The 27620-nt window shown below is 38.2% G+C and overlaps 1 protein-coding gene across 6 annotated transcripts in view; it reads right to left on the bottom strand.

Annotated features, from left to right (window-relative positions):
- The window catches only part of LOC117662305 (histidine--tRNA ligase, cytoplasmic-like), a 114823-nt gene that overhangs the window by 30653 nt on the left and 56550 nt on the right, over positions 1 to 27620 (bottom strand). For 4 of the 6 annotated variants that reach the window (XM_034411641.3, XM_034411644.3, XM_034411642.3 and 1 more), the window contains 6 exons: positions 25797 to 25922; positions 24024 to 24131; positions 18369 to 18467; positions 12735 to 12828; positions 7529 to 7656; positions 7203 to 7445 (listed from right to left, as the gene is read on the bottom strand). In XM_034411641.3, coding sequence (XP_034267532.1) covers positions 7203 to 7445; positions 7529 to 7656; positions 12735 to 12828; positions 18369 to 18467; positions 24024 to 24131; positions 25797 to 25922 — 798 coding nt within the window. The remainder of the gene's footprint in view (positions 1 to 7202; positions 7446 to 7528; positions 7657 to 12734; positions 12829 to 18368; positions 18468 to 24023; positions 24132 to 25796; positions 25923 to 27620) is intronic. The other 2 variants (XM_034411643.3, XM_087891224.1) reach the window with 1 other exon arrangement.

The raw sequence follows: 27620 nt of genomic DNA, 5'->3' as shown, positions 1-27620 counted from the left end.
GCATTAGTTTTTTCTTAAGTGTAAAATCTTATTTGTTTCACCACCGAATTTAATTTTGTTAGAAAGGGCCCAATGCTTTAGTCCCGTGATGGTGAACCTATAGCACCCATGCCAGAGGTGGCATGCGGAGCCCTCTCTGTGGGCACGCCCGCTGTCACCAGCTGCTCTTCCGGGTTCCATTGCACGCATGTGAGTGTGGCCAGCTGCTCTCTTCCGGGTCCTGTCATGTGCATGCGCACCGGCCAACTGGTCTTTGCGCGAAGACCAGCTATCTGGCATGCATGCATGTGACAGAACCCAGAAGCATGCGCACTGGCTAGCTCCTCTCTTTTGGGTTCTGGGGCTCCGGCGCACGCGGTCCAGTATTGGCACTCAGTGCCGAAAAGGTTAACCATCACTGCCCTAGTCTGTCGAGATCCTTCTGGATCTTCAGCTTATCTTCTGGGGTGTTGGCTATTCCCTCATCTAAATTATTTATGAAGATGTTGAAGAGTACCGGGCCTAAAATGGAATGTTGGGGTATCACACTACTTACTTCCCTCCATGTAGATGTAGTTCTATTAAGGACTACACTTTTGAATGCGGTTGGTCAGCAAGTTACTAATCCATCTGATTGTGATGCTGTCAATCCCATATTTTTCTAACTTACCAAGAAGTAGGTTGTGATCTACTTTGTCAAATGACTTACTGAAATCCAAGTATATTATGTCCACAGCATTTCACTGGTCCACTAATTTAGTCACTTTGTTAAAGAATGAAATAGGATTTATTTGACATGATCTATTTTTGACCAACCCTTGTTGGCTTCTGGTTATAACTTTGCTTGCTTCTAGGTTTCACAGATCTGTTGCTTGTTTATCTTATCCAGGATCTTCCCAGGTATTGATGTCAGGTTGATTGATCTGTAGTTTCCTAGATCCATTTCCCCCACTTTTTTTGATGATGGGAGCCCTATCAGTTCTTTTCCAGTCCTCTGGTAATTCCCCAGTATTCCAAGATCTTTGAAAGATGTGATTCAGTGGTTCCAAGATGTCTGCTCTGCTTTCTCTACTGTCTGTTATTTCCTTGCCATCTTCTCTCTTTAGTGTACTATTTCCTTGATATTTTTCTTGTTATTTACAGGATATGTTGAAAGAAACTTTTTTAAAAATTATCTTTGACATTTGTTGAAAGTCTTACTTAATTCTGAGCCTTAGCTTTCCTGACTTCCTCTTTGCAGATTCAGATTCAGACTATCTGCTGGCATTCTGCCTTAGTTATATTTCCCTTTTTCCATTTTTTGTACTTAATTCTTTTTGTCTTTCAGTTGATCAGAGAGATTTTTGTGCAACCATGCTGGTTTCTTCTTGAATTTCTTATTTTTCTTTTTCAGTGGTATTGTGCTGGACTGGCCTTTTATGATCATATTTTTCAAAGTTTCCCAAGCTTTTTGAGTGATTTTCATAACATTTTCATCCATGGAATCTTTCCTAGGTTCTGAGTTTGTTAAAATCAGCTCTTTTAAAGTTTAAGATACTGGTTGGATTATGTTCCATTGCTTGTGTTTGCATTATACTGAATTCCAGTATTACGTGGTCACTCTTGCCTAAAGTTTCAGCAACTTCAACTCCCTCTATTATTTCTTCTTTGTTAGTAAGAATTAGATCCAGTATAGCTTTTCTTCTCGTTCCCTTTTCGATGACAAAGTTGTCAGCTAGATTGGTTAGGAATCTGTTCAATCTCTTACTTCTGCAGTTTGTCTCCCAGTTGATATCAGGGTATTTAAAATCTCCTGTTACTACTGTGGTACATTTCCTAGACACATTTGTTAATTGATTAGCAAAGAGTTCATCTATTTTTTCTGCTTGGTTGGGTGGCCTATAGTATAAGCCTATAGCAATGTTGTTCTTTTTCCCTTTTATATTGACCAATATGGATTCTAGTTGGTTTTCATCCTTGATTTTGTATATTTCTGTAGAAATGTAGTGATCTTTTTACATATAATGCAACTCCACCTCTTTTGTTAAATCTGGTTTATTTGAACAGTTTATATCCTTCTATTAGTACATTCCAATCATGAGCTTCATCCCACCAAGTTTCAGTAATGGCAACTTTATCATTTCTGCCTTCATGTACTACTCCTTCAAGTTCAGGGTTGGGCTGAGGACTTTGTACAGTATCTGTATGACAAAATTGCTCAAATTCAGGAAGACTTGGACTCTGACTGGGTAGATCCGGGAGGGGTGATGGTGGCAGGTCTTGAGAATGTTATCTGGGAGGAGTTTGATTTTGTGACTCCCGAAGACGTGGACAGGATTCTGGGTAGACTTAGCATGGCCACATGTTTATTGGACCCGTGTCCCTCCTGGTTGGTGCTGGCTTCTCGGGAGGTTACACGAAGCTGGCTCCAGGAGATTATTAATGCTTCATTGAGTGAGGGTGACTTTCCCGCCGCCTTGAAAGAGGCGGTGGTGAGGCCCCCTCCTTAAGAAGTCTTCCCTGGACCCGGCAATGTTAGTAAATTATCGTCCAGTCTCCAACCTTTGCTTTGTGGCGAAGGTTATTGAGAGTATGGTGGCGCGACAGCTTCCCCAGTACCTGGATGAAACGGTTTATCTAGATCCGTTCCAGTCGGGTTTCAGGACTGGATACAGCATGGAAACGGCATTGGTCGTGTTGGTTGATGATCTCTGGAGGGCTCGGGACAGGGACTGCTCCTCTGTCCTGGTCCTATTAGACCTCTCAGCGGCTTTTGATACCATCGACCATGGTATCATGCTGCGCCGGTTGGAAGACTTGGGGGTGGGGGGCACCGTGTTGCGGTCGTTCTCCTCCTTTCTCTCTGACCGGTCGCAATTGGTGTTGGCAGAGATCGACCCCGAGGCGCGTTGTGTGTGTGGTGCCACAAGGGTCATTCCTCTCGCCCCTCCTGTTCAACATTTATGTGAAGCCACTGGGTGAGATCATCCGTGGTTTCGGGTTGAAGTATCACCAGTACGCTGATGACACTCAGCTGTACATCTCCACCCCAATGATGACCTTGAAGTGGTGTCCCGGTGCCTGGAGGCCGTGTAGATCTGGATGGGGAGAAACAGGCTCAGGCTCAACCCATCCAAGACCGAGTGGCTGTGGTTTCCGGCGTCCCGATATAGCCAGTTGATGCCATCACTGACTATTGGGGGCGAGTCGTTGGCCCCCATGGAGAGGGCTCGCAACTTGGGTGTCCTCTGGACACATGGCTGTCTTTAGAAGAACATCTGACGGCTGTGGCCAGGGGACTTTTTATCAGGTTCGCCTGATTTGCCAGTTGCGTCTCTTTCTGGATCGGGACTCCTAATGCACGGTCACTCACGCCCTCGTTACTTCCTGCCTGGACTACTGCAATGCTCTCTACATGGGGCTCCCCTTGAAGAGCACCTGGAGCTCCAGCTGGTCCAGAATGCGGCCACGCAGGTGGTTATGGGAGCGACATGGCGTTCCCATGTAACACCTCTCCTGCACGAGCTGCACTGGCTCCCGGTGGTCTTCTGGGTGCGCTTCAAGGTATTGGTTACCACCTTTAGAGCGCTCCATGGCTCAGGACCTGGATATCTACGAGACTGCCTTCTGCCACCGGTAGCCTCCCACTGACCAGTACACTCCCACAGAGAGGGGCTCCTCAGGGTGCCATCGGCCAAACAGTGTCGACTGGCGGCCCCCAGGGGGAGAGCCTTCTCTGTGGGGGCACCTGCCCTGTGGAACGAACTCCCCCCACAGATACGGAGGATCCTGGATTTATGCACCTTCCGCTGCGCCCTCAAGACTTTCTTATTTCAACAAGCTGGGCTGGCTTAACTCTTTTTAATTGTTTAATTTTAATTTGTTTTTAAAAACAGGGGTATTTTAATTAGTATAGGCCAAAATATTTTTTTAATTGAAAAAGTTTTTCAAATACAAATTTTCCCCCCCTTTTTCCCCCCCACCCCCTCTCCTCCCCCCATGGCTTCTGCAAGATGAAATCCAAATTAATATCACATTATATAATACTTTACCACCCTTTTACACCACCCCCTATGTGCTAAACATTTCTTTCTAACATTATTATTATGTCCCCCGCATACTATACATTTCAAACAACATTCGGCTATGAAACTATATAATAAATCCTAATTTGGCATTTATTCTACTCATAATCCACCCCCATACGTGTATCTCTTAACACAAATCTTTTAAGTATATTAATATCTAAACATAACATCCCTTTTCCTAAACTAAGCAATCAGTAACATTACCTATCACCTTGTACCATATCAATTTTATTTCACCCACTTTCCTACAGGTCTACCATACACAATATATTTAATATCTTTATTCTTCTGCCCATATCACTAAAAGATATTTCCATATATAAATAAAACCCTTAAATTTGTATTCCATATAATATCTTCTGTAATGTCTTTCAACTAGATTGTTAATTCCATCGGCCATGTTAGGGTAACATCAAGTCCTGCTTCCAACAGTATATTCAGTATCTTCAATTACCATCTGCCCCCATCATTAATAAGTATTTCTGTATATGAAAAAAAAAAACCCGAGTGACTTTATATTTATATTCCATATGGTATCTTCTGTAATGTCTTTTGTCTAGATTATTAATTCCAACAACCACGTTAGGGTAACAGCCAGATCATCTGCATGCCCCAATTCCATAGTTCTCTTGCCTTGTAGCTCAACATATACGTAATCCATTTTTCAAAGAATCCAAAATAGAAAGTTCCAATCCGGTCAATCACAGGCCATCTTCCACATCCCAAAAGCACCAGCACTGCAGAGATCTGTTATTCTTCTCAAAATAGTATAAGTCTGTAATTTGCCTCAGCTATATTTTCATGTATCAGCCTTCTATAAATCCCGCTTATTATATGTAATCGTCTCTTAAATAACTGGCATTAATCTGTTGGCTAAAAAAGAATTGTAATTTAAATTTTTTTAGTTTTGTAGAACTTGCTTCTTCTTTTCTTAACTTGTTGTGGTTTAGATCTCCACCCTGGTTGCCTTTCTAGGACTTGTATATCAGCTGATTGAATTACATGCTGGTCTTTAACTTGATAAGACATCAAATCGAGATCCGAAGCCGCCTCTCTTGTATTTATAGGTGATCCAGCGATAGCCTCTGAAGGAGAATCCAAAAGCGGCTCATCCAAAAAGCCCTCTATAACTTGTCATTTTTCCATTACCTCCATCTCCATCTGTTTAGCCTGAGTTTCAATCTCTTGTTCATTTTGCTTTTCTTTATCCCCCTCCTGTATTCCTGACACTGATGACATATGTGGAGATGTTGGGCCCATTTTAAAAACCTTGTAGTAGAATTCTTCCGCTTTTTCAACAGTGTTTAATTGATATCTTTCTCCTTGATATCTCAATATTATACCAACTGGAGCATCCCACCTAAATGGGATGTTTTGTTTCTTTAGCTCAGTCACCAAAAATCCAAAATCCTTTTTATCTTTTAACATCTTGGATGGCAGCTCTTTATATATCCAGATCTTCTTTCCATTCATTTCTAGAGTGGAGTTAAAAGACTTTTGCATAATATCATTTCTTATTCCTTTATCAGTAAAATAAACCACCATATCTCTAGGCAATTGTCTTTGCTTTGCCACCCAAGAATTTACTCTGTAGGCCTTATCAATCTTACAAAATACTTCTTCAGAGCTGACCTTTAAGATCACAGCCAGAACTTCAGCAGACATCTTTCTCAAGTCCTCCCTGTTATTTTCCTGTATTCCTCTCATTCTGATCGCAAATTCCATGGTATAGGCCAAATTTATTTAATACGTTTTAAATTGTTTTTTAAATTTTGTTTAAAACTTGTGTTTTATCTTGGCTGTTCACTGCCCTGAGTCCTTCGGGAGTAGGGCAGTATATAAATCTAAATAAACTGAAACTGAAACTGAACCCTGTTTGTTCCCTAAACTTTGACTGTTAGTGTATAGGCATTTGAGACCTTTATGAGTGGTCTTGGGTATGTTTCTTATATCTCCTACTTTGTAACTGGGTTTTCCATTTCTATCTCATTATGTGGTTGGTTATGTTGGAGTTTATGTTTGGTATTAAGTCCCAAAGATCCTAAAAATTCTAAAGTTTGGGTCTTCCACAGGCATAAATATACATGAAACATATTTTACGAACTACAATAATGTTAGCTTCTGTTTTCATGACTGTTTGTTTTGCTACTGGGATGGGACTGCTTAACAAAGGGAAGGGCTACTTTTTCTCCACAAAGAATGTTGAATTTTCAGGTTACTTTTTAGGCGGTGCTTTGTTTTTATCCCTCAACTTCGTGCCTGGATTAAAAAAAAATGTTCCTATCTTTCCTGTTTCTTCCCTATCTTCTTACACTCTGTTATTGTCTCTTTCTTCAATTCAGTTCAGTTCAAATCAATGTGTTGGTTAAAGCCCTAACGTTATGTAATGTTATGGAGCCAGGCTATCTGAGGGACAACCTTTCCCAGGGGGAATCTACCCATTCCACCAGGCCAGATAGGGTGGGTCCCTTTCCTTAAATCTTGTCTTAGTAAGTGCTAAGGAGCACACTTTCTTTTTAGCACCCTCTGCCTTGTGAAACACCCTTTCCCCTGAGATATGTCTGCTTAATACAGCCTACTCACCTTATCTTACAAAATAGAAGTTTTTGCTATCTTTTTAATTATTATGTTATGAGCCATCCAGGATTATGGTAGGATCGGTGAAAGCATACGTCTTTTAGATCTGTCTATCTGTCTGAACAAATACTACACATTTGGTCATCTTATATGGTATGATGACTACTGTTGTAGAAATGGCTGTCATTGAGGGATAGTCATTTACAGAACATCAATTTCACTGAATGCAAATTAATAATGACAAGGGACAAACAATCTGACTGCAAATCAGGTCCAGAACTCAATACACAAAACATGAATTTGGACTTAGTTTTCTGAGACAAAAGCATTCATAAGTGGTAAAGAACACAGCCCACAGAGAGAAAAAACACTAGAGGAGATGTGGAGAAAATTTTGAGAAGGAAACATCTTATTTTCCTGACACTAACATTTCTGTTCCCTGATCAGAACAGATATCTGACCTGGGATATACTTGACCAGAGGTTAGAACATTTTGACTTCAAACATTTTACCCACTTCTAGAAAATCTAACCTAATCAGAGAGAAGCTTTCAAGTTAAAAAAAGCAAGCAGTCTTTACCTCCATTTTTTGTTCCATAATGGAAAAGACCCGTTCAATGCCAATGCTGACTCCAACACAAGGCACTTTCCGACCCTTGGGATCAAACATCCCTACTAACCCATCATAACGACCACCTCCAGCAACACTGCCAACACCAAGAGACTCCTCTACATGATCATTTGGTTGCTGGAGAAGGATAGCCTCATATATTACTCCAGTGTAGTAATCCAAACCACGAGCCAGACTTAAATCAAAGGAAATCTGTAAAACAATTTAAAACTCTCATAAACAGAACAGAAACACTCAGCTCAATGTAATTAGAAGAACAGAGAATAGAATATTACCTGGTCTGAAATGCCAAAAATATCCAAATATTTGAATAGCTGTTTCACTTCCTCAAGCCCTTCCTGAGCTAGTTTATTTTGTGACAGCTTTGGATCTTGGAGCAATTGTTCAATTAAACTGAGTCCACCTGTAGAAATAAGGCATATAGGATTGATGCCTGTATGAACGATTCAGCAGCAGTACTAAACCTTTATCCTTTCATTCAACTCTCTCGTTTCATGCAGTGCTATTTCATTTCTTCTAAAACTGGACTACAGTCATGTCAAAAAAAGTACATCCTCTGAGTTCTATGGTTTTTACGTATCAAGACATAGTAAAAAATCATCTAGCAATTCTTTCCCCCCCAAGTTTTTTATTTATTTTTTATTTTTTTACAACATATCAATGCTTGAACAGTGTGGCACCTGAGTGTCATACATTTTAGTACAAATAAAATAATATTCATCATATTTACTACATTTGACAAGCTTATATAGTTCTGGTAATAGTACACCTATTTATATTGAGTTATAATCTTTCATTATTTAAATATTCAGTATTTCAGTATGTTATTTTTATGCCAATCACCATATTCTGAGTGTCATTCCTTTTAATACAAATAAAATATTAATCATACTTGTTACATTTAGCAAGCTTATATGGTTGCAATAATAATACACATATTTATGCTGTTATAATCTTCCATTATTTAGTTATTCAATATTTCAATGTTATTTTTATGCCAATCCCCATATTATTCAAGCATATTTAATAATACCATCGTTCAAGTTCTGATTTCCCCTCTTGTTATTACTTCACATTATATAAAAATGTGTATTCCATTAATCCTTCTCTCTCTAGTTTCCATCCCTATTCTAACTTTTACTTGTCACTATTATATTTAAAAATATTCCCTTTTCTATCCATCATCTCTTGCCCGCTTTAAAGCTTTAATTGTTCATTTTTTAACATGCCTCTCATATACCTCTCTTGGATCTTTATCTCTATCTGCTTCCACATCTTGACCAATCATTTTAAACATTTCTCCCTTCTCTGCCCTTTTCCATTGTCTAATTTTCAAAATATCTACTCTTGTCCCTATCCCTCTTCCAAAAAAGTCTTCCTGCAACTCCAGTTCCTTTTTTAATTCCCTTAAAAATACTCTCCCCTCGGCTTATTTATCAGTCATTATTATTTTTGTTATCTCCTTCTTATCCTCTTGTTTTATTTGTTGGTTTGTTTCTTCTGTTTTTTCATCTACTCTTTCAATTGGCTCTTCCTCTTCCTGGGCGTCTTGGTCATTCTTTGTCCTTATCATGTTTTCCAGTTTTCCATCTATGCTCTGCATTTTATTCATAATCTCCTTATTTCTTGTCAAAGTATCCTTCATACTTTGAATTAATGACGCCATTTCTTCCCAAATTCCACTCATTTCTTCCTGGTGGAGCATCACTTTTAGTTTTCTTTTGTCCCTCTTTTGTCCAATAATCCAAAAACCATATATTCAAATCTAAAATCACTTCTCAAAAAGTTCAATATTCATAAATCTGTATATCCCAAAGCTGATCGACTTGTTCCTCTGGATAGTCCCAAACATTTTTCCAGAACCTGCATAAGTCCTTCTATAAATTCAGTCTTGTGTTGTAGCCTTCAGGGGTCACTTTAATAATAATGTCTTTCTTATTCTCATGTTTAAATCTCCAATAGCCAAGTATTTATATGCCTTCCTTTTGTCAGCAGGTGGCACTCTTAAGTCAAATTTCAATATTAACCAGTTTTATCCAATTTTATTGGTAGCAATCCAAAATATAAAGATATTAGTTTTTTGAGTAAATAGTTCCAGAATTTTGAAATGCCTACCCAAAACAACGCCTGTCCAATTTAAAAATCCAATTTTCTGTATTTTTAAAGGTTTTTGCCTTTCTCCCTTTGATTCTTTTTCCTTCAATTTTAAAATTCTTCTCAAAATGTTAAATCGCTGCTTTTAAAAATAGCAGTGAGCCTCTCTTTTCCTGGATATTCTTTTGGGGTTCAGTTTTAAATAAAAAGGATTCTTCTCACCCAGTTCCAGACACTGTTCACCGACTCCACTCCAGTTCAGTTCTTAGGTGTTCCTTGGCTGTCCCAGCTTCGTGGCAGCCATCTTTAGGCTGCCTCTTCTCCTTGCCGTGGCATAGAGGGGAAAAAAATCCAGGGTTCAGCAGGAGAGTTGCGATCTCTCCCGTGACCTCTCAGGGTGCCTCTCCTTAGCTTCGCCGTCACTACAAGGTGGATTTGGCTCCTCTGGGAGTCCACAAACAGGGAGAACTCAGCACAGGGAATGCGAAAACCTGTTCCCTGTGTCTGATATCACCATAACGTCAGCCGGAAGTCCTCTAGCAATTCTTAAAAGTAGATAAATACAACCTCAGATGAACAACATGATGACACCATGTCATCATTTATTTTACAAAAAGAAAGTCAAAATGGAGAAGCCATGTATGAAAAGCTAACTATACCCTTACTGTTTCCATAGATATGAAGAGTCTAAGTAGCAGCCAGATGCTGCTAATCAAGTATCCTTGATCAATTAATCATCACCAAGTGTGACTATCTCTATAAAAGCCAAAGTTTTAGGAGTTTGTTGGTCTCCAGAACTGAGGAGTGGGCTAACACAATGCCAAACAGAAAAGACATCAGCAATGATCTCAGAGAAGCAATTGTTGCTTCCCATCAATCTGGGAAGGGTTATAAGGCCATTTCCCAACAATTCAAAGTCCATCATTCTAAAGCAAGGAAGCTTATTTACAAGGGGAAAACATTCAAGACAGTTCCCAATTTTCTCTGCAGGGGATGTCCAAACAAATTCACCCCAAGGTCAGACTGTGCAATGCTCAGAGATATATATATATACACATATGTGTATGTGTGTGTGTGTGTATGTATGTGTGTGTGTGTGTGTGTGTGTAGAATCTGAAATGTAACTTATACACACACACATACACACACACGCATATATATGTATATATATATGTAGGTCTTTGGTTATTCGGGTTTTCTCCCGCATAAAATTGCTCCTAGAAGCACGAAGCCGAAGACACCAGCCTGAAGATGACGAATGAGACTTCGTCGAAACGTTGCCAAGAAACCTCCAATTTTACGCGGGAAAAAACCCGAATAACCAAAGACCTACATACAAACACCCGCGAAAACCTCAGAAAACGTATATATATATGTGTATATATACATATACTGTACATATATGTATATATACATACGTATACACACCCACATTTCAAATTCTACAGATCTCAGGTAGCATGTTGAATGTCAAAGTTCTAAGTGCACTTAGAAAAAGACTGAACAAGTACTGTTTGTTTAGAAGGGTTGCCAGAAGAAAGCCTCTTTTCTCTAAACAGAACATGGCAACACAGCTTAGGTTTGCCAATTTGCATCTGAATAAATCACAAGACTTCTGGAACACTGCCCTTTGGACAGATGAGACAAAATGGAGATGTTTGGTCATAATCACAATGCCACATTTGGTGAAAACTAAATACAGCATACCAGCATAAACATCTCATAAACTTTAAACACGGTGGTGGAAAAGTTATGATTTGGACTTGTTTTGCAGCCATAGGACTTGGGCACCTTACAGTCATTGAGTCGACCATGAACTCCTCTGTATACTAAAGTATTTTAGAGTCAAATATGAAGCCACTGCTCTGACAGCTAAAGCTTGGGTAACATTGGGTCGTGCAACACAACAATGAGCTCAAGCACATCAGCAAATCTACACAGAATGGCTAAAAAAAGAAAAGAATTAAGGTATTGCAATGGCTCAGTCAAAGTCCAGACCTCAACTCAATTGAAATGCTGTGTTGGGACCTCGAGAAAGCTATGCATAAACAAATGCTCACAAATCTCAATGAACTGAAGCAATGTTGTAAAGAAGAGTGGGTCAAAATTCCTCCATAACGATGTGAGAGACTGATAAAGTCGTATAGAAAATGATTACTTCGGATTATTGCTGCTCAAGGTGGGTTCTAAATGCTGTTGAATCATCCATGGCTTCTCCATTTTGGTTTTCTTTCTTAAATGATGAAACAATGTAATATGTCATGTGTTGTTGTTCATATGAGATTGTATTTACCTACTTTTAAGAACTGCTAAGGAACAAATGATTTTTACTATAGAAAAGAATTATCCTATCCTATCCTATCCTATCCTATCCTATCCTATCCTATCCTATCCTATAATTCTTATTGGCCAAGGATTAATGGACACACAAATATTGATAGCAAAACCATACAACTCAAAGGGGGTATACTTTTTTTCACATTATTGTATGTACAAATTGTGCAAGTTGAAGCAGGCATACTGTACAAGTAGTCCTTGCTTAACAACACTGAGACAGGAAATGCCCTTATAAAGTGATGCAGATAAACTGAAAACTATGTGACCATGCTGCTTGGTGATGGCAGTCCCAGTGGCCATAGTTAAACAAAAACCATGCAGGTCACTAAGCAAAGACCTCATGTAACCCTGGCTTCTGACTTCCTGTTGGCTTCCCCATAGACTACGCTTGTGAGAAATTGTTAGAGAAGATTACAAATTGAGATTATGTAACTATGAGACTGTGACAGCAAGTATGAAGTCTGGTCATAACTACCACTCCAATGCCATTATAAATTGAAGGAGTCCCTCTTTAAAGGAGATGGGTAGTTCAAAAATGTGAAAAATAAAATAAAATAAAAGGTTGCTGTATATATGATCTTAAACAAGGACCACCTCTATTTATATAGGTAGATCTGACTGACTGCCTCAATGTCATGTGCCGCAAATGTTCAAAGTTACGAGAATGATGAAAAAATAACTTTGTGATCTATGCATGCATTTATGATCTTTACAGCATCTCTTCCAATCCCCATTACACTCAGTATGCATTGTCCTGTGCTTAATCCATCTTTTTCCATCCACACAGAGCAGAGAGATTGGAGAGGAAGGGAATACAAGAGAGTGAAGAGCAATACAATGGGGAATACACATCGAAAGGAATGCTTTAGTGTTGGCAGCCATGAGTGTGCTCAGCAAACAGCCAGTATATTCCCCATTATGTGCCTTTTTATTTTCTTGTAAACTCTTATGTATCACCTTAACCAGTAATGGGATAGAAGAGAATGATATAAGTTTTAGGCCTGTAAGCCTTAGAGAACTAAAACATATCTGACCTGTTTTGATACTCACCATGAAGCCTTACATATCCACCAATATGATCTGCAATTTCTGGTGCCAATCCCTTTTCTCCAACCATCTCATTTTTTACATCTTCCCAAGCCATCTGTAGACAAGATCAAACTATATATACTCTGCTTCAATGAAGGATGTTTCTCTTCTATTATGCTGAGATATATATATATATATATATATTTGCTTTAATTTATATGCCGCCCTTCTCCGGAGACTCAAGGCGGCTTACAATGTGTTAAGCAATAATCCAGCATAATCTGGAATCATGTTGTTTCTTCCTGTTTTTTCTACTCTGATTCTAAACACTCTGAGTCTAGAAGACTGGTAATTTTCAGAATATTTTATTAAAAACATGTAACAAGATATTTCGTTAGCAAAAAGACTAAAAATGAAACAACCAATATAATAACTTCCTTTTAATCATATTTGGAATATTGTATTTAGTTCTGGCCACTATATCTCAAAGCTGTACAATAATGCTGGGAAATGTGCAGAAAAAGTCTACCAAAATAATTAGGGACTACCCTATCTTAACCTACAAGAAACTAGAACAATATTTGGGCCATTTTAGTTTACAAAAAAGGCTGATAAGAGGAAAATCTAATAGAAGTATATGAAATTGCACAGTATAGAAAATGGATAGGGAAGCTTTATTTCTTACTATCTTAAAATTGAAGTTATCTAATTAAATTTAAGACTGTTAAATTTGATAATTGTTTTACAAAGTAGAAACTACAGAATTTATTGCCATCAGAAATGGTGATAGCCAACTGTGTTTCCCTGAAAATACGATCTACTCAGAAAGTAAGCCCTAGCTTGATTTTTACACGTGTGCCCAATATAAGCCCTACCCCCAAAATCAGCCCTAATTAAGACCCCGCCCACTCCAGGGTGCATGGGTAAAAATTAAGCTAGGGTGGGGATGGGGGTTGTGGAGCTGCTCTACTACTTACCTTCAGATAGTTGCAGCCAGGCCTCGCACACCTCAGCCCATCTCTTCTGCAGCCAGCAAGGCTTTCCTAAAGGCCTCTGTAGCTGATAAAGAGCTCTGGATCAATCCGGAGCTGTTATTGGCTATAGAGGCCTTTCCTGAAGGCCTCTCTAACATGCATAAATTTATGGTTCATTCTGCTCCTGTTACAGATGCCTGATATGTACTCACTTTAGGAGCCTCCTTGCCTAACACGAAACAGCTGATTTGCAGGGGCGATCCTGCCGAAAGGCAGCTCCTAAAGCGAGCACAGATCAGCTGTTTTGCGTTATGCAAGAAGGCTCCTAAAGTGAGCGCAGATCGGCTCTTTCACATTAGGCAAGGCAACTCCCAAAGCAAGTGCAGATCAGCTGTTTCATGTTAGGCAAGGCAGCTGCTAAAAAGCGAGTGCAGATCAGCTCTTTCACATTAGACAAGGCAGCTCCTAAAAGCAGCCGCAGTTCAGCTGTTTCATGGAGGCCATGCAGGCTCCTAAAGTGGCTGCAGATCAGCTGTTTCACGTTAGGCAAGGAGGCGCGAGGCGGGAGGGGCAGTTCGCCCCCCACAGGAAAAAATGGGGGGGATAAGACCTTCCCGAAAATAAGACCTGGTGCCTTTTTTGGTGGCCCAAAAAATATAAGACCTGGTCTTATTTTTGGGAAATCTTGGGTTATATTGTTAAACAGAACTAGCCAGATCAATGAAGGATAGCTAGTAGTCTTTTTTTTTTTGTACATTAATTATTAAGTTACATGGAAGCATAATTCATATACCATTTCTCAACGAGTTCGTTGGATTTTCCAAAAGGAATGGCTATTCAGGGGCCTGAAGGTTCTCTTTAATTTATTAGTATCTTGTTATTAAATAGAGTTACAATTTTAGCCTCTACAATTTTAGCTTGTTCATCTATTCAGGCAACCTCTAATTTTTACTTGTCAAGTAAGCAAAGCTAATTACAAAGAAAATGAATAGTCCTTCTGAATTTTTAGGAGGTAAGACACAGTAGCAGTTATAAAATCAATAACCTCTTTTTTGAATTCAGTTCTCATAATAATTCTTCAAATCTGACTATAGGCTATCTTGAAATCAAATCTACCATTGCCATAAACCCAGACTGAGCTACAGCACGGAATTTTATAGATTTATATCTCCCAAGAAAATTGGCTTCTCTCTGTAGAAAGGTTTCTTTCTAAACACACACACATGGGGGAGAGAAGATAAGAATCTCATTTGGCAGAACTAATATTGCCAGTAGAAAATAAAGAAATGCTACCACATGAGTTTCTTCCATTATTATTGCAATTAGAGAAATACAGGTAATTCTGGAGTTACAACAGCAATTGGGACTACAACTTCCACTACTAAGCAATGTGGTCATAAAGCATTCACATGATCACATTGTTTAGCAATATCAATCTCTACAATCCCTGTTGCTGTTAAATGAGGATTAAGTTGGTAAACAAGCACATCCTCACAAATCCTACCATCTTCCAACAACAAAGTCAGTGGGGAAGCCTGGCAGGAAGTTGCAAGTCCCAGGCGGATTGCAAGCAGACTGGCAGGTAAATAAGTGGCTGCTGAGTGGGAGAAGAGGCAAGGGTGTGGGTGGGTGGGTAGGCATGTTGTGTGTACAGCAAGGCTTGGGGAGGGTATGCAGATGGTGGTGGAGGTGCATGTGGGGTGGCTGCTGCCAATAGGTGTGAGTCTGCAGATGGATGGGAAGACAGAGCATGAATGCTTTGAGGCGCGAATGGCTGGGGAGATATGGCACAAGTGTAGTAAGGGTTGGGGTAGCTGCTGCGAGGTGGGAGAAAGTGTGTGATGGTGCATATGTAGCTGAGGATGTATGATACAAATGCAGCGAGGTCAGGGATGAAATCCAGCAGGTTCTGGAGAACCGGTAGCGGAAATTTTGAGTAGTTCGGAGAAATGGCAAATGCCACCTCTGGCTGGCCCCAGAGTGGGGTGGGAATGGAGATTTTGCAATATCCTTCCCCTAGGAGTGGGGAGAGAATGGGGATTTTGTAGTATCCTTCCCCTGAAGTGGGGTGGGAATGGAGATCTTGCAGTATCCTTCCCCTGCCATGCCCACCAAGCCACGCCCACAGAACCGGTAATAAAAAAAATGGATTTCACCACTGAGTGAGGCTCTGGGAGGATATGTGAGTGTCCAGGGAGGTGTGATGGTGAGTACAAGACTCGGGAAGGGTGCATAGGTGGCAAGGGAGACACAAGCATGGCAGAGCTTGAGGTGGCTCATGCTGGGTAGAGGAGGGTGTATGGGTGCACGAATGGCTGGGGTGGTGCAGTGCAAGTGCATCTCTTAGCTATGTGAATGATTATTGCTTTTTTCAGCTGCTGTGTATTTTATTCTTTGTAAAAGAATAAAATTCTTTCCATGGTGGCCCAGTAGTTAGAATGCAGTATTGTAGGCTAACTCTGCCCACAAGCTGGAGTTTGATTCAGACCAGCTCAAGGTTTTAATCAGCCTTCCATCCTTCTGAGGTCTGTAAAATGAGGACCCAGATTGTTGGGGCAATATTCTGACTCTGTAAACTGCTCAGAGAGGGCTGTAAAGCACTATGAAGCGATCTATACGTCTAAATGCTATTTCTATTTCTATATGTATTTTTTACGGTAATCATTGTTCAATGAGTGTCACTGTTGAGATGGGCGGCTATATAAATTGATCAAATAAATAAATAAATAAATTTAAATATCTGGTGATCCTAAGAAAAAAGAGATTCTCAGCTTGAAGAAAAAATGGGAAACCATCTCAGCCACAGGTTGCAAAATTTTTTACTTTAGCAAGAACTTAAAACCTCCCAAAATCTGACAGGACTGTACTTTAACAATTCAATTTGTCCATGTACGAGCTCTTAATTTTTTCACCATTCTCAAACAGCAAATCATTGTTTATTCCACTTCTGAGAAAAATGTTTTTAGGAGTTTCCTGGCTTTATAGAATGGATGAACCATCTGTACTCTTCTAGCACAGCCATGGGAAAATCTGGAAGACTATGGATGAATCACCAAAAACATTTGAAAATCACCATAGGAGCCAAGGTTTGCAATGTGGTACCTATGGGTCTTATGACACATCTATTCTTCCCAGTAGCACCACAGACAATCCACTTCCTCTAACTACATGAGAAAGTTGTTTCAAATGTTAATATTAAACATGATTTTCTAAAATATTATAGTTTTTGAGATATAAACTAATAATAAATCAGTTATAAATAACATCACAAAGGCCTATTTTCAGAGAAATAAAAGTGTATAATTTTATGATTAAGTCAGGTGATCCTCCACTTACGACCACAATTGAGCCCAAAATTGATGTTGCTAAGTGAGACATTTGTTAAGTAAGTTCTGCCCCATTTTACGACATTTTTTGCCATAGTTGTTAAGTGAATCATTGTAGTTGTTAAGTTAATAACCTGATTGTTAAGAGAATCTGGCTTCTCCATTGACTTTGATGGTCAGAAGGTCGCAAAAGGGATCACATGACACTGCAACCATCATAAATATGAGTCAGTTGCCAAGCATCTGAATTTTGATCACGTGACCATGGGGATGCTGCAATGATCGCAAGTGTGAAAAATGGTCACGAGTCACTTTTTTCAGTGCTGTTGTAACTTCGAATGATCACTAAATGTAAGTTGAGGATTACCTGTACAGTTCTTAGAGGCACTTTTTTAGTAATATCTGATAGCCTATAAAGGAGAATATTTGTAGCTCAGGGTTGAAATGAGGGAATCCTTGGTGCTCTCTGAATATATGACGTTACCTAATTTGAATAATGGAACGCCTGCAAGACAACAACCAAGCTCAGAGACCACCAAGGGCTCCTCATATGATAACCTCTACTATCACTACATTATTCACTAATTCATTATTAGTTCTAATTTATAAATCTAATGCATTTGTATTTGTAGTTATGAAATTGGGACTGGGCACTTTGGAAAAAAGCATTGATATAATTTTGACATCAAACATCATTACATATTTCTCAAAACCTCTCTTTGCCCCCCCCCCTTAGGTTTCAGTGCATTCTTGAAGTTCAACATTATTGGTCAGGAGGTAGAATTTCTCTGTTGGCTAAGAGAACCATTTATCTAAGCTAGGGATTTGGATCTATAGCTCAGCTACACTGAAAGAATTAAATATCCCTTCCTTTATTTCTGCACATTCTAAATCTATAAATAGAGTTGAATTTTTCCCTCCTTAAATAATAAATGTTGATATAATACACACTTTTCAGGTTGGTTCTTTGAACTCTTATTTCTACTGGGAGACGAATCAGGACCCTGTGAACTGTCTTACTGGGTTTCATCAACTCCTTTGTTAAAAGGTATCTCATTGAAATCAAAACCACAAGTATTTATGCCTGATGGGGTTCTTTCTCATTGCAAAGCTTCTAGATTTAGAATGGACTGTTTATGAGTTTTCTTTGTCTATAAAACAGGGGTTTTATACCACTAGCACTCCAAGAAAACATCACTGAAATTTGGTAGCTGAATTTTGGTTTTCTGAAGCAATTTGGAAGGCCAGGAACCTAAGTATGGTCCCTGATTCCTCAACAGTTGTCCATCTTGACATCCTGATCGATCTTCTTGAATACAGAAGGTAAATTGTTGTCTTAATAATAAAGTTCTTACCTTGTCTAACTTGTCTACAGTGGAGCAAATGGTCCGGAATTTTATATCTGGAACCCCACAGACTGCAAACATCCCATCAAGGATACGTCGGTCATTGACCTAGAAGAAAACTGAGATGTTTTCAAGCAACAATTTCCAATAGATTTTGATCCTATTGGTAATATTACTGGACTATTTGCAGTTTGAACCCCAGACCATTGAGTTACAGTTATTCCAGTCTTTCACACTGGGCCATATACTAGGGATTACTGGATGTTTAATCTATTTTTATTTCTAGTCTTGGAAAATGTTGAGCTTCCTGGCAAATCTAATACTGCTTATTTGTATGCTTTTTGGTTACAGTGGATATAAAAAGTCTACATACTTCTGTTAAAGTGCCAGGTTTTTGAGATGTGAAAAAATCAATCCAAGTTAAATCACTTCAGAATTTTTTCCACCTTCAATGTAACATATAAGCTGTACAATTCAATTGAAAAACAAATTGAAATCTTTTAGTGGGAAAAATAACAATAAAATTGTTGAATGCAGTACTGCAGGCTAACTCTGCTCATATTGCCAGAAGTTTGATTCCTTCGATGCTGACCAGTTCAAGGTTGACTCAGCCTTCCATCCTTCCAAGGTCGGTAAAATGAGGACCTAGATTGTTAGGGACAATATGCTGACTCTGGAATCCGCTTAGAGGGCTGTAAAACACTGTGAAGCGGTATATAAGTCTTAAGTGCCATTGCTGTAAAATATAAACTAATACTCTGTTGAGGCACCTTTTGACTTTATGACAGCATTCAGTCTTTTGGGGCAGGAGCCTATCAATGTGGCACATCTTGCCTTAGGAATCTTTGTCTATTCCTCCTTGCACAAATATTCCAAATCTGTCAGATTGTGAGGACATCTCCTGTGCCCAACCCTCTTCAGACCACCCTACAGAGCTTCAATTGGATTCAGATTCAAGGTCTGGCTGGGCCATTCTAAAACTTTGATCTTTTTCTATGACGATCATCTTTTGTTGACTAGGAGGTATCTTTAGGGTCACTGTTATTTTGAAAGGTGACATTCCTCTTCATTTTTAGCATTTCAGCAGAGGCCTGAAGGTTTTGCGCCATAATTGGCTGATATTTGGAACTGTTCATAATTCCCTCCACCTCATTTCATCTGAAGAAAAGTAGCCCCAATGCATAATGCTGCCACTACCATGCTTCACTGTGGGTATGGTGTACTTTTGATAATATTATTATCAATATTATTTTTGCATCAAATATACTGTTTGGAACTATGGTGAAAAAATTCACCATAATTCACCAATTCCTCTTGGACGACCAAGAGAAACAGGCAAGTTCCTTGAAAGGTCAGAGGCAACTCTTCAAACTGGCGGCAGGGGTGGCAGCCATTAAAAACGACCGCTTTGAAGCTGGGACAACTGGAATAAGACTTTGTGCAGGAGGGGTGTTGGAACGGAGTACTGGTACCAGGTGAGTGATTGGCCAACACACAGGTAAAAAAGGAAATAAAAAAAAAACTTAAAAAGGTGTCCTGGCGAGGAAACGAGTGGCTAATTGGCACTTGGGAATTTTAATGGAGGGAGAACAACAAAGAGGAAGGTAAAGTACTAAAGCCCAGAAAAGAAAACTTTATATTTGGATTTAAAATTGGATTTTGAGAAATTAAAAATAATAAAAGAAAAAGAAACCCGAGGGAAAGTATTTTTTAATGAGGATTTGAAATAATTTTGACAGTTTTGAAATTTGAAGGAAGAACAAAGAGGAAGTTAAAATATTAAAGCCCAAGAAAGGAAATTTTAAAACTGGATTTAAAACTGAATTTAGAGAAATTAAAAACAATAAAAGGAAAAGAAATTTGAGAGAAAGTATTTTCTATATGGATTCAAAATACTTTTGCAAGCTGGATACTTTGTTGTTCTGAGAATTGTGGATTGGAGAGAGAAACATCTGCTGGTGGAAACAAAGCACTACAATGACTGGCTTGAAAATTGAAAGAAATAATAGTGACTTTGATCATTACAAGAGCTGTGAGAAATTTTAAGGAGTATTTGTTTCTACTTAAACTGCTTGGTCTCGACTTCAAAAGGAGGTGGAAAACAATAAAGTTTTAAATTGGAGTCGATTGGACAAACATTTGTACTGGATATCATCTGGAAATAAAAAAAAGACTATATGGACTTAAATCTTAATTAAATATAAGTTAAAGTATCAATAATTTTTTAAATTGACAGTATGGAGTCCTGGATGTGTGAGGAATTGAGATGCTTAAAAACGTGCGTGAATCAATAAACGGCAAGAAAAAGCTAGAAACCTTGTTAGAACACACAAAACAGGAAAAAGAGAATATAAATGAGAAACAAGAAAATAGTATTGAAAGTAAAGGAATTGAAGGCAGAAAGTTAGATGATTACACTGGGATTTACAATGGCAAAAAAAGAATGGATAGGCGGGAATATTTTCCAAAAAAGAATCAATCAAAGGGAAAAGAAGGAAATGGGAAAAGATTAGGTAAAAACTTGGGGCAAATTATGCAAGTAATAGACTCAAAAGTTAGAGAAAAGATTCAGGAAAAAAGATAATAAATATATATTAAAAAAAAGAAAAGAAAAAGGAGACAAGAGAATGGGATGAAGGGAGAAAATTATTAAGAAGTGGAATTCTGGAGAGACCAAGAGAAAACGGTTAAAAGGGAAAGAATAGTGGAAAGGAGGAAGGGAAATAAGGTATATATTAGTAGATCTAAGGGAACTGTATTAACATTAGCAATTGTGAATGTAAAAAGTAAATATGATGATATATATTGTGTATTGTAAAATGAACAGCAGATGAAATATGAAGTAATAATTTGGTTCAATTATGAAAATAACTGAAATCAAGAGATAAAATTGAAATGTAAGAAAGTGTGATGGGGATTTTGAAATATGTTGTAAATGAAGAAATAAAATAATTAATTGATGCTATAAGAAGAAATTAGGAATTAAGGGCGGATAGTGATATTGCTTATTATGTACTTAGAAGAGATTAAGATGTGGAAGGTCAATTAAGTTAAAGGGTTTCAATGTAAAAATTGAATAAGATGAAGTACATTGTTTATAGCCAAAAAATGTGATGGGGATTTTGAGAAATATACTTTATAAATGGAGAAATAAGATAATTAATTGAAATAATGCTAAGAAATTAGGATTTGAAGGGCGGATGGTGATATTGTTTATATATTATGTATTAAAAAGAGATTAAGATAAGATAAAAAAGTAGGGGAAAAGAATATCATGGCAGAAATTGAAATATGGAAATTGTATTTGGAAAAAACAAAGGAGATTGGAATAGATTATAAAAATCAATATATAACTATGTTATAAGTTGTATAAAATGTGACCCAGTCAATACTCTGTTCATAAAATATCTATGTAAAAGAAAAAAATTAATAAAACTTGTTCAAAAAAAATTTTTTTTTTGCCTTTGGGCATGTCCACCACATGTGATAGTATGAATCTGGTGTCTGATTACATTTCCAACATTTAGTGGACATGTCCTTAAACATCTTTGCCAATCTTGTGGGTGAAAAATGCCATCTATGAAACATTTTATAAAGATTTTTTTATAAGCAGTTAACATTGTTAATTTATAATTCCAATCCCCCAGTTTCTGCCATTTATCTAAACTCTATTGTGTAACCAAAATTTTTAGCCCATACTATCATTGTCTTCTTTACTTGATCTCCTTCCATTTTAATACTCAATAGATAACTATATATTTTTAAAATTAGTTTTTCATCTATCCCTTTTAATATCTGGTCTAGTTCTGTTGGTTCTTTATAAAAACCATACATTTTAGCATCTTTCTCATATTGAGATTGTATCTGCACTTGTAGCCACCATGCTATATCAATTCCTTGACTGTTCAGTTCTTACTTAGTTTTGAGCTCCCATTCTTAAATCCATTCTTCTGAGCTGAAAAAGCTTCTTGAATGAGAAGCGAAATGTCTTCAAAGAAAAGCCAGAAAGTCCAGTTGCCTCTTGGGAAAAAAAAAGCACCTTTGGGACAACCATGATCTGGATGACTGAGAATCTCCCATAGACACCTTATGCAACCATATTATTGTTAAGTTTTTTTATTTTTATTTCCCCCCTAAAAATTGTTTTCAATTTAATTGAAAAATAATAGCTTATATGCTATATTAAATGTGGAAAAATCTCTGAAGTGATTTATCTTAGGCTGCTTTTTTTATATTTCAAAAACCTGGCATTTTAATAGGGTTGGTAAGACTTTTTATATCCTCTGTAGATTCACCCAGGAACTCAAAAGAATATCTGTAACATTCCTTTTTCAATATTTACCTACAACAACTATGAGCCGTAGGCTGGACTGAGACCTGGAACTGGTTCCAAATCAGCCAGTCCTGTAGCTTCTATAGCTGAAGTTGTGCTTGAATTAAGATCCTTCTAAAACAGGGGTACCCAACCTTTCGGACCTCAGGGACCACTAAATTCATAATTTTAAATTCCACGGACCACTAATACGATCTGCCTAATGACCGGCTGGGTGGGCATGGCTAGATGGTCATGGGACTGGATGGGCGTGGCCGGCCTCTACTCACCCCTCCCCCGTCAGCCACTCCTCACCTGGAGCTCCTTAGGGCTCCAACAGGAAGCAGTTGCTGGAGTTAAGCAGCCACCACGAGAAAGAGTTGGCAAAACAGCTCAGTTCAAATTGGATCTGGCCGAGAAGGAGGCTCAGCAGAAGCACCTCACTGAGGACTAGGAGCATAGGCTTTCCAAGCAGAGGGAAGACCTGCGGGAGTGCAAGGCCAGGGACTGGTGTCTGGAGGCTCAGCAGGCTGAGATGGCCAGTCAGTTCCAGGCCATGATGCAGTCCCATCTGGCTCTTTGCCACCAGCAGCACTTCCCTCCAGCCCAAAGCCCTGCACCAGGAGGCTGAAGCAGACCCCCAGTCGGAATTTCTGCCCCCCCTCCGACCCACACAAAAAGACCCCGAAGGGGGAGACTCTCTGCAGCAACACAAACGTTCATTGCATGTATCCGGCCCAGGGGCCGTAGCTTGAGGACTCCTGATTTAGTGCAATATAAAAAATGCAAATAATTTTTCTGTGGACCACCCAAATTTTCTCGCGGACCACCAGCTGGTGACCGCTATTCTAGAACTTCTTTTATTTTTTGCAGGATCAAAATGAATGGCTGGGATATCAGTATTTATAAGTAAGCAGCAATAGGCTTACTACAAAATGTGGACAATTCTGCTGCCAAATACACACAGATTTAAAAATATGTCTCAATGATTAAAGTATACCACTTGTTGCCAGAAATCAAAGAGAAAATACAAGTATCAATTGATTATCATTTCATTTTTTCATTTTATTAAATTTGTATACCGCCCTACTCCCGAAGGACTCAGGGCGGTGAACAGCCATAAAATAAAACATATAGATACAAAATTTAAAATAGAGATAAAACTAATTAAATAAATTTGGCTGAGACATTTTAAAACCCCAATAAATTATTATTATTATTATTATTATTATTATTATTATTATTATTATAAATAATATTATAATTATAATAGATTATAATTGTTCTAATGCTAAAACCAACATAACTGCAAGAAAAAAGTAGATTCTGACCCAGGTCTTGTACTTACTTACCTTGATTAGAAAGTCTCCTATTTGTAGAGCACATAGAATCTCATGCACAATTTTCAGACACTCAGCATCAGGAATCATGATGTCATAATGGCCAGCAATGTCAAAATCCTGGGTTACAAATTGCAGATAAGAAAATCCCTGAAGTATAAGCTGTCCAGTAATGATTTAATCATTGGTGCTGCATTGCTTGGTATATAGGAACTATCTTTCCAAGTCTTGATATCAGAAAAGCAGAAACCTCTAGGATCTGACATACATCACACACTGAGGCAACTAGGGATTGTTTGAGGCTAAGCCTTCTACATCTTCCAATAATTACTTGCAATAATGCAAGTAATTGCATTATTGTATAGAAGATTCTGAAAAATGACCATAAAGAGGTGGGAATGGGTAAACATTCTCTGACAATTGCCAAATGGACTTACAGCATTGATGGGGGGAAGGAAAAACAAGGAAGCAATGACTTCCCAACCTCCTTGGCAATGTTTGGAAGAACTCAGAAAATGGCTACTCCCCAATTTTACTGCAATAGTACAATAAACTTTAGAATAAGACATACAGGTAGTCCCCAATATAGAATAATTGGGACCAGAATTTATGTTGCAAAGGAAGGCAATTGTTATATGAGTTGTACTCAATTTTACTAATCACTGCAGTTAAGTGAATCATGTTGTTAATAGAATCCAGTTTCCCCCATTGATTTTGCTTGTAAAATAACTTTTTTCATTCCTGTTGTAACTTCAAATGGTCACTAAACAATGGTTGTAAATCAAGGACTACCTGTATATGGTTATTATATAAAGAATCTATATATACTGTATTGTGTTACAATCATTTATTCTGAGAAAATTATACTGGCACTTATGGAGGCCTTTTCTAATGTCAATGGGTGAAAAATAAACATTCTTGTAGCAAGTATGGGAAATTCATGTCTCTGTGGGCAAACCTAACCACCTTCCCCACTAAGACATGCTTACATTTTCCAGAGTGCATGTGTTCAAGCAGAGTATACTTGTATGTGTAGGTTAAGATTTAAGGCACCCATTACAACTTTAAAAACAGGTTGTAACCTCCCAAAGAGGAGGCCCATTTTTCCCATCTAGAAAAGCACTTTAAGAGATAAAATTGCTGCTTATAGAAAACCTAAACATCATCCATAAATACCTGGGATATCATCTCTCTGGCCTCTGGCAGGAAAAAGTTCATAAATGTAACTAAACCAGTAAAAATCACATTTGGTATGATAATTATAAATATTTCAATTACATTAGCATTACCAGGTAAGCAATGTATCTCTTCCTTTTAAATCAACCACTTTAGCATACATATATGGACACATGTAATTATGGTAACGGATATAAGAGCATAGAATCAAAAATATAAATGTTACTGAAAAATTACCATGTATCTGAAATTAGAAAGAATTGAAATCTGTATTAAATACCCGAAATGCTGCATCTACAAGAATAGTATCAGTATCTGATATAGAATGATCTGCTCTCAGTATAAATGTACATTGCACATGCTATATTCCCCCCAAAGGCTGAACATTTCCATGGAAATTGATATGATAAAAAGAGAAACAATGTTGTTATCCCTGGGCTTGCTGCAGAATTGTTCAAATATATGATCACCTAAACTAAGGAGACAAAAATTGTTGCAACATTAGGAAATGCTACCCACATTTGTATCCAATACCATGGAGCTATGGATTTTACTGTGGAGAAAGCCAATTAGTCATGTACAATCTAATGGTAGTTCGCATGTACTTACACACTGATAGAACTCCCTGTAACGTCCCTTCGTCATGGCTGGGTTATCCCGCCTGTAGACTTTAGCAATTTGGTAACGCTTAATGTTGGTGATTTTGTTCATAGCCAAATAACGAGCAAATGGCACCTGGACAAAGAAGGCTAAGGAGAACCCTTGAAATCTTAAGGCAACCCATTTTTCTGTGGCTATTCTTCTAGAACAGAGGGGGAATCTAAAAACTTTTACAGGTAGTCTTCAATGTACAACCATTTGTTGAATGACTTCAAAGTTACAATGGCACTGAAAAAAATGATTTATGACCAGTTTTCACATGATCTTTCAAACATCTGCATGGTCACATGATCAAAATTTGGGCGCTTGGCAACTGGCATGTATTTATGACAGTTGCACTGTCTAGTCATGTGATCACCATTTGTAACCTTCCCAGCTGGTTTCTGACAAAGTTAACGGGTTCATTTAATGACTGCATGATTCACTTAACAACTGCAGTGATTTGTTTAACAACTGTGGCAAAATCATCATAAAATGGGCAAAAACAACAAATGTCTCACTTTGTAACATAAATTTTGGGCTTAATTGTGGTCATAGGTTGAGAACTACCTGTACTGCTAAGTAATTTCTCTCAAGCAGAAACTATTAACAATCCCAACAGGAAGATAACCCTTCTCTGAGACTTCTGAGTACATCAAAGATGCACCAAGGGATAATCATTATTATTTAAATTGACCCAACTCCCATCAACTCCCAGCAGTTTACAAATGATTTAAAACATGAAAAATAAGACAGTAAAAATAATAAAACAACAACAACAAAAAGCTAGAGATGGCAGAATAACAAAATGGATGAAGCCAAACAAAAACAAGCTGGCTTAAAAATTCCCACAAAGCCAGGTCATTGGACTCTCTGAAACACTAACAGGAAAGGAAAAAATGCACGAGGAGAAAAATGGGAAGTCAGGTCTAAAGTCTAAAGCTGTAACCTTATGAACCTTCCTCAATGTTTGGATATAACCCATATCTCAGCAATATAAGAGAGGTATCTTGTTCTTAAGTACCTATATAGAGGTATGCAATTATGCACATCTCTATATAGAGATGTGCAATTATGTTCCTCCTAAGCAGCTTGAAATATAGCTTCAGATAGCTATCATTATTTAGCAAACCTCTTTGAAAAATCTAAGTCTCACCATTGTGGAGGGCTTAACCATTTCTCTTAGAGTTCAGAAGAAAATATTATGCTCTTCTCTTTTTTTTGGTTTGTCACTTCAGTTTTTCTCTGTTCAGAAACAAATCTTTAAAACTGTACAATGGATTTACTCTGACCAGAACTACAAATCTAGATTTTATTTTATTCCTAACTGCTAACTTTATGTAGTTCAGCCAGTATTTGGCTTGATCCAATATGGAGATATGAAAATATGAAATTAATACCTAAATTTACCTTCTGCAAAATACCGGTAATAACACAGTCTTATATTACCTACTCAAAAGTAAACCTCACTAAAGTTGTTTTCAATATTCCTCAATGGAACATGCTCTCATATAAGTGAACTAGCTGGATACCCGTGTTTCGCTACGAAACTGTGATTGGGCTTGATAAATCAACACTTACAGCTTGAAAATTAATGAGCAGTTGATCGGCCTCTCCTCTCCTCTCCTCTCCCTCAGCCTTGCCCCACAGAATCCTCCTCTATCCTATCCCCTCCTCCCCCTCAGCCTTGCCCCACAGAATCCTCCCCTATCCTATCCCCTTCTCTCCCTCAGCCTTGTCCCACAGAAGCCTCCCCATCCTATCCCCTTCTCTCCCTCAGGCTTGCCCCCCAGA

Source organism: Pantherophis guttatus, chromosome 3 (assembly GCF_059756535.1).
Source record: "Pantherophis guttatus breed Tessera chromosome 3, ASM5975653v1, whole genome shotgun sequence".
NCBI classification, from domain to species: Eukaryota; Metazoa; Chordata; class Lepidosauria; order Squamata; family Colubridae; genus Pantherophis; species Pantherophis guttatus.
This window is presented reverse-complemented; position numbering and strand designations above follow the sequence as displayed.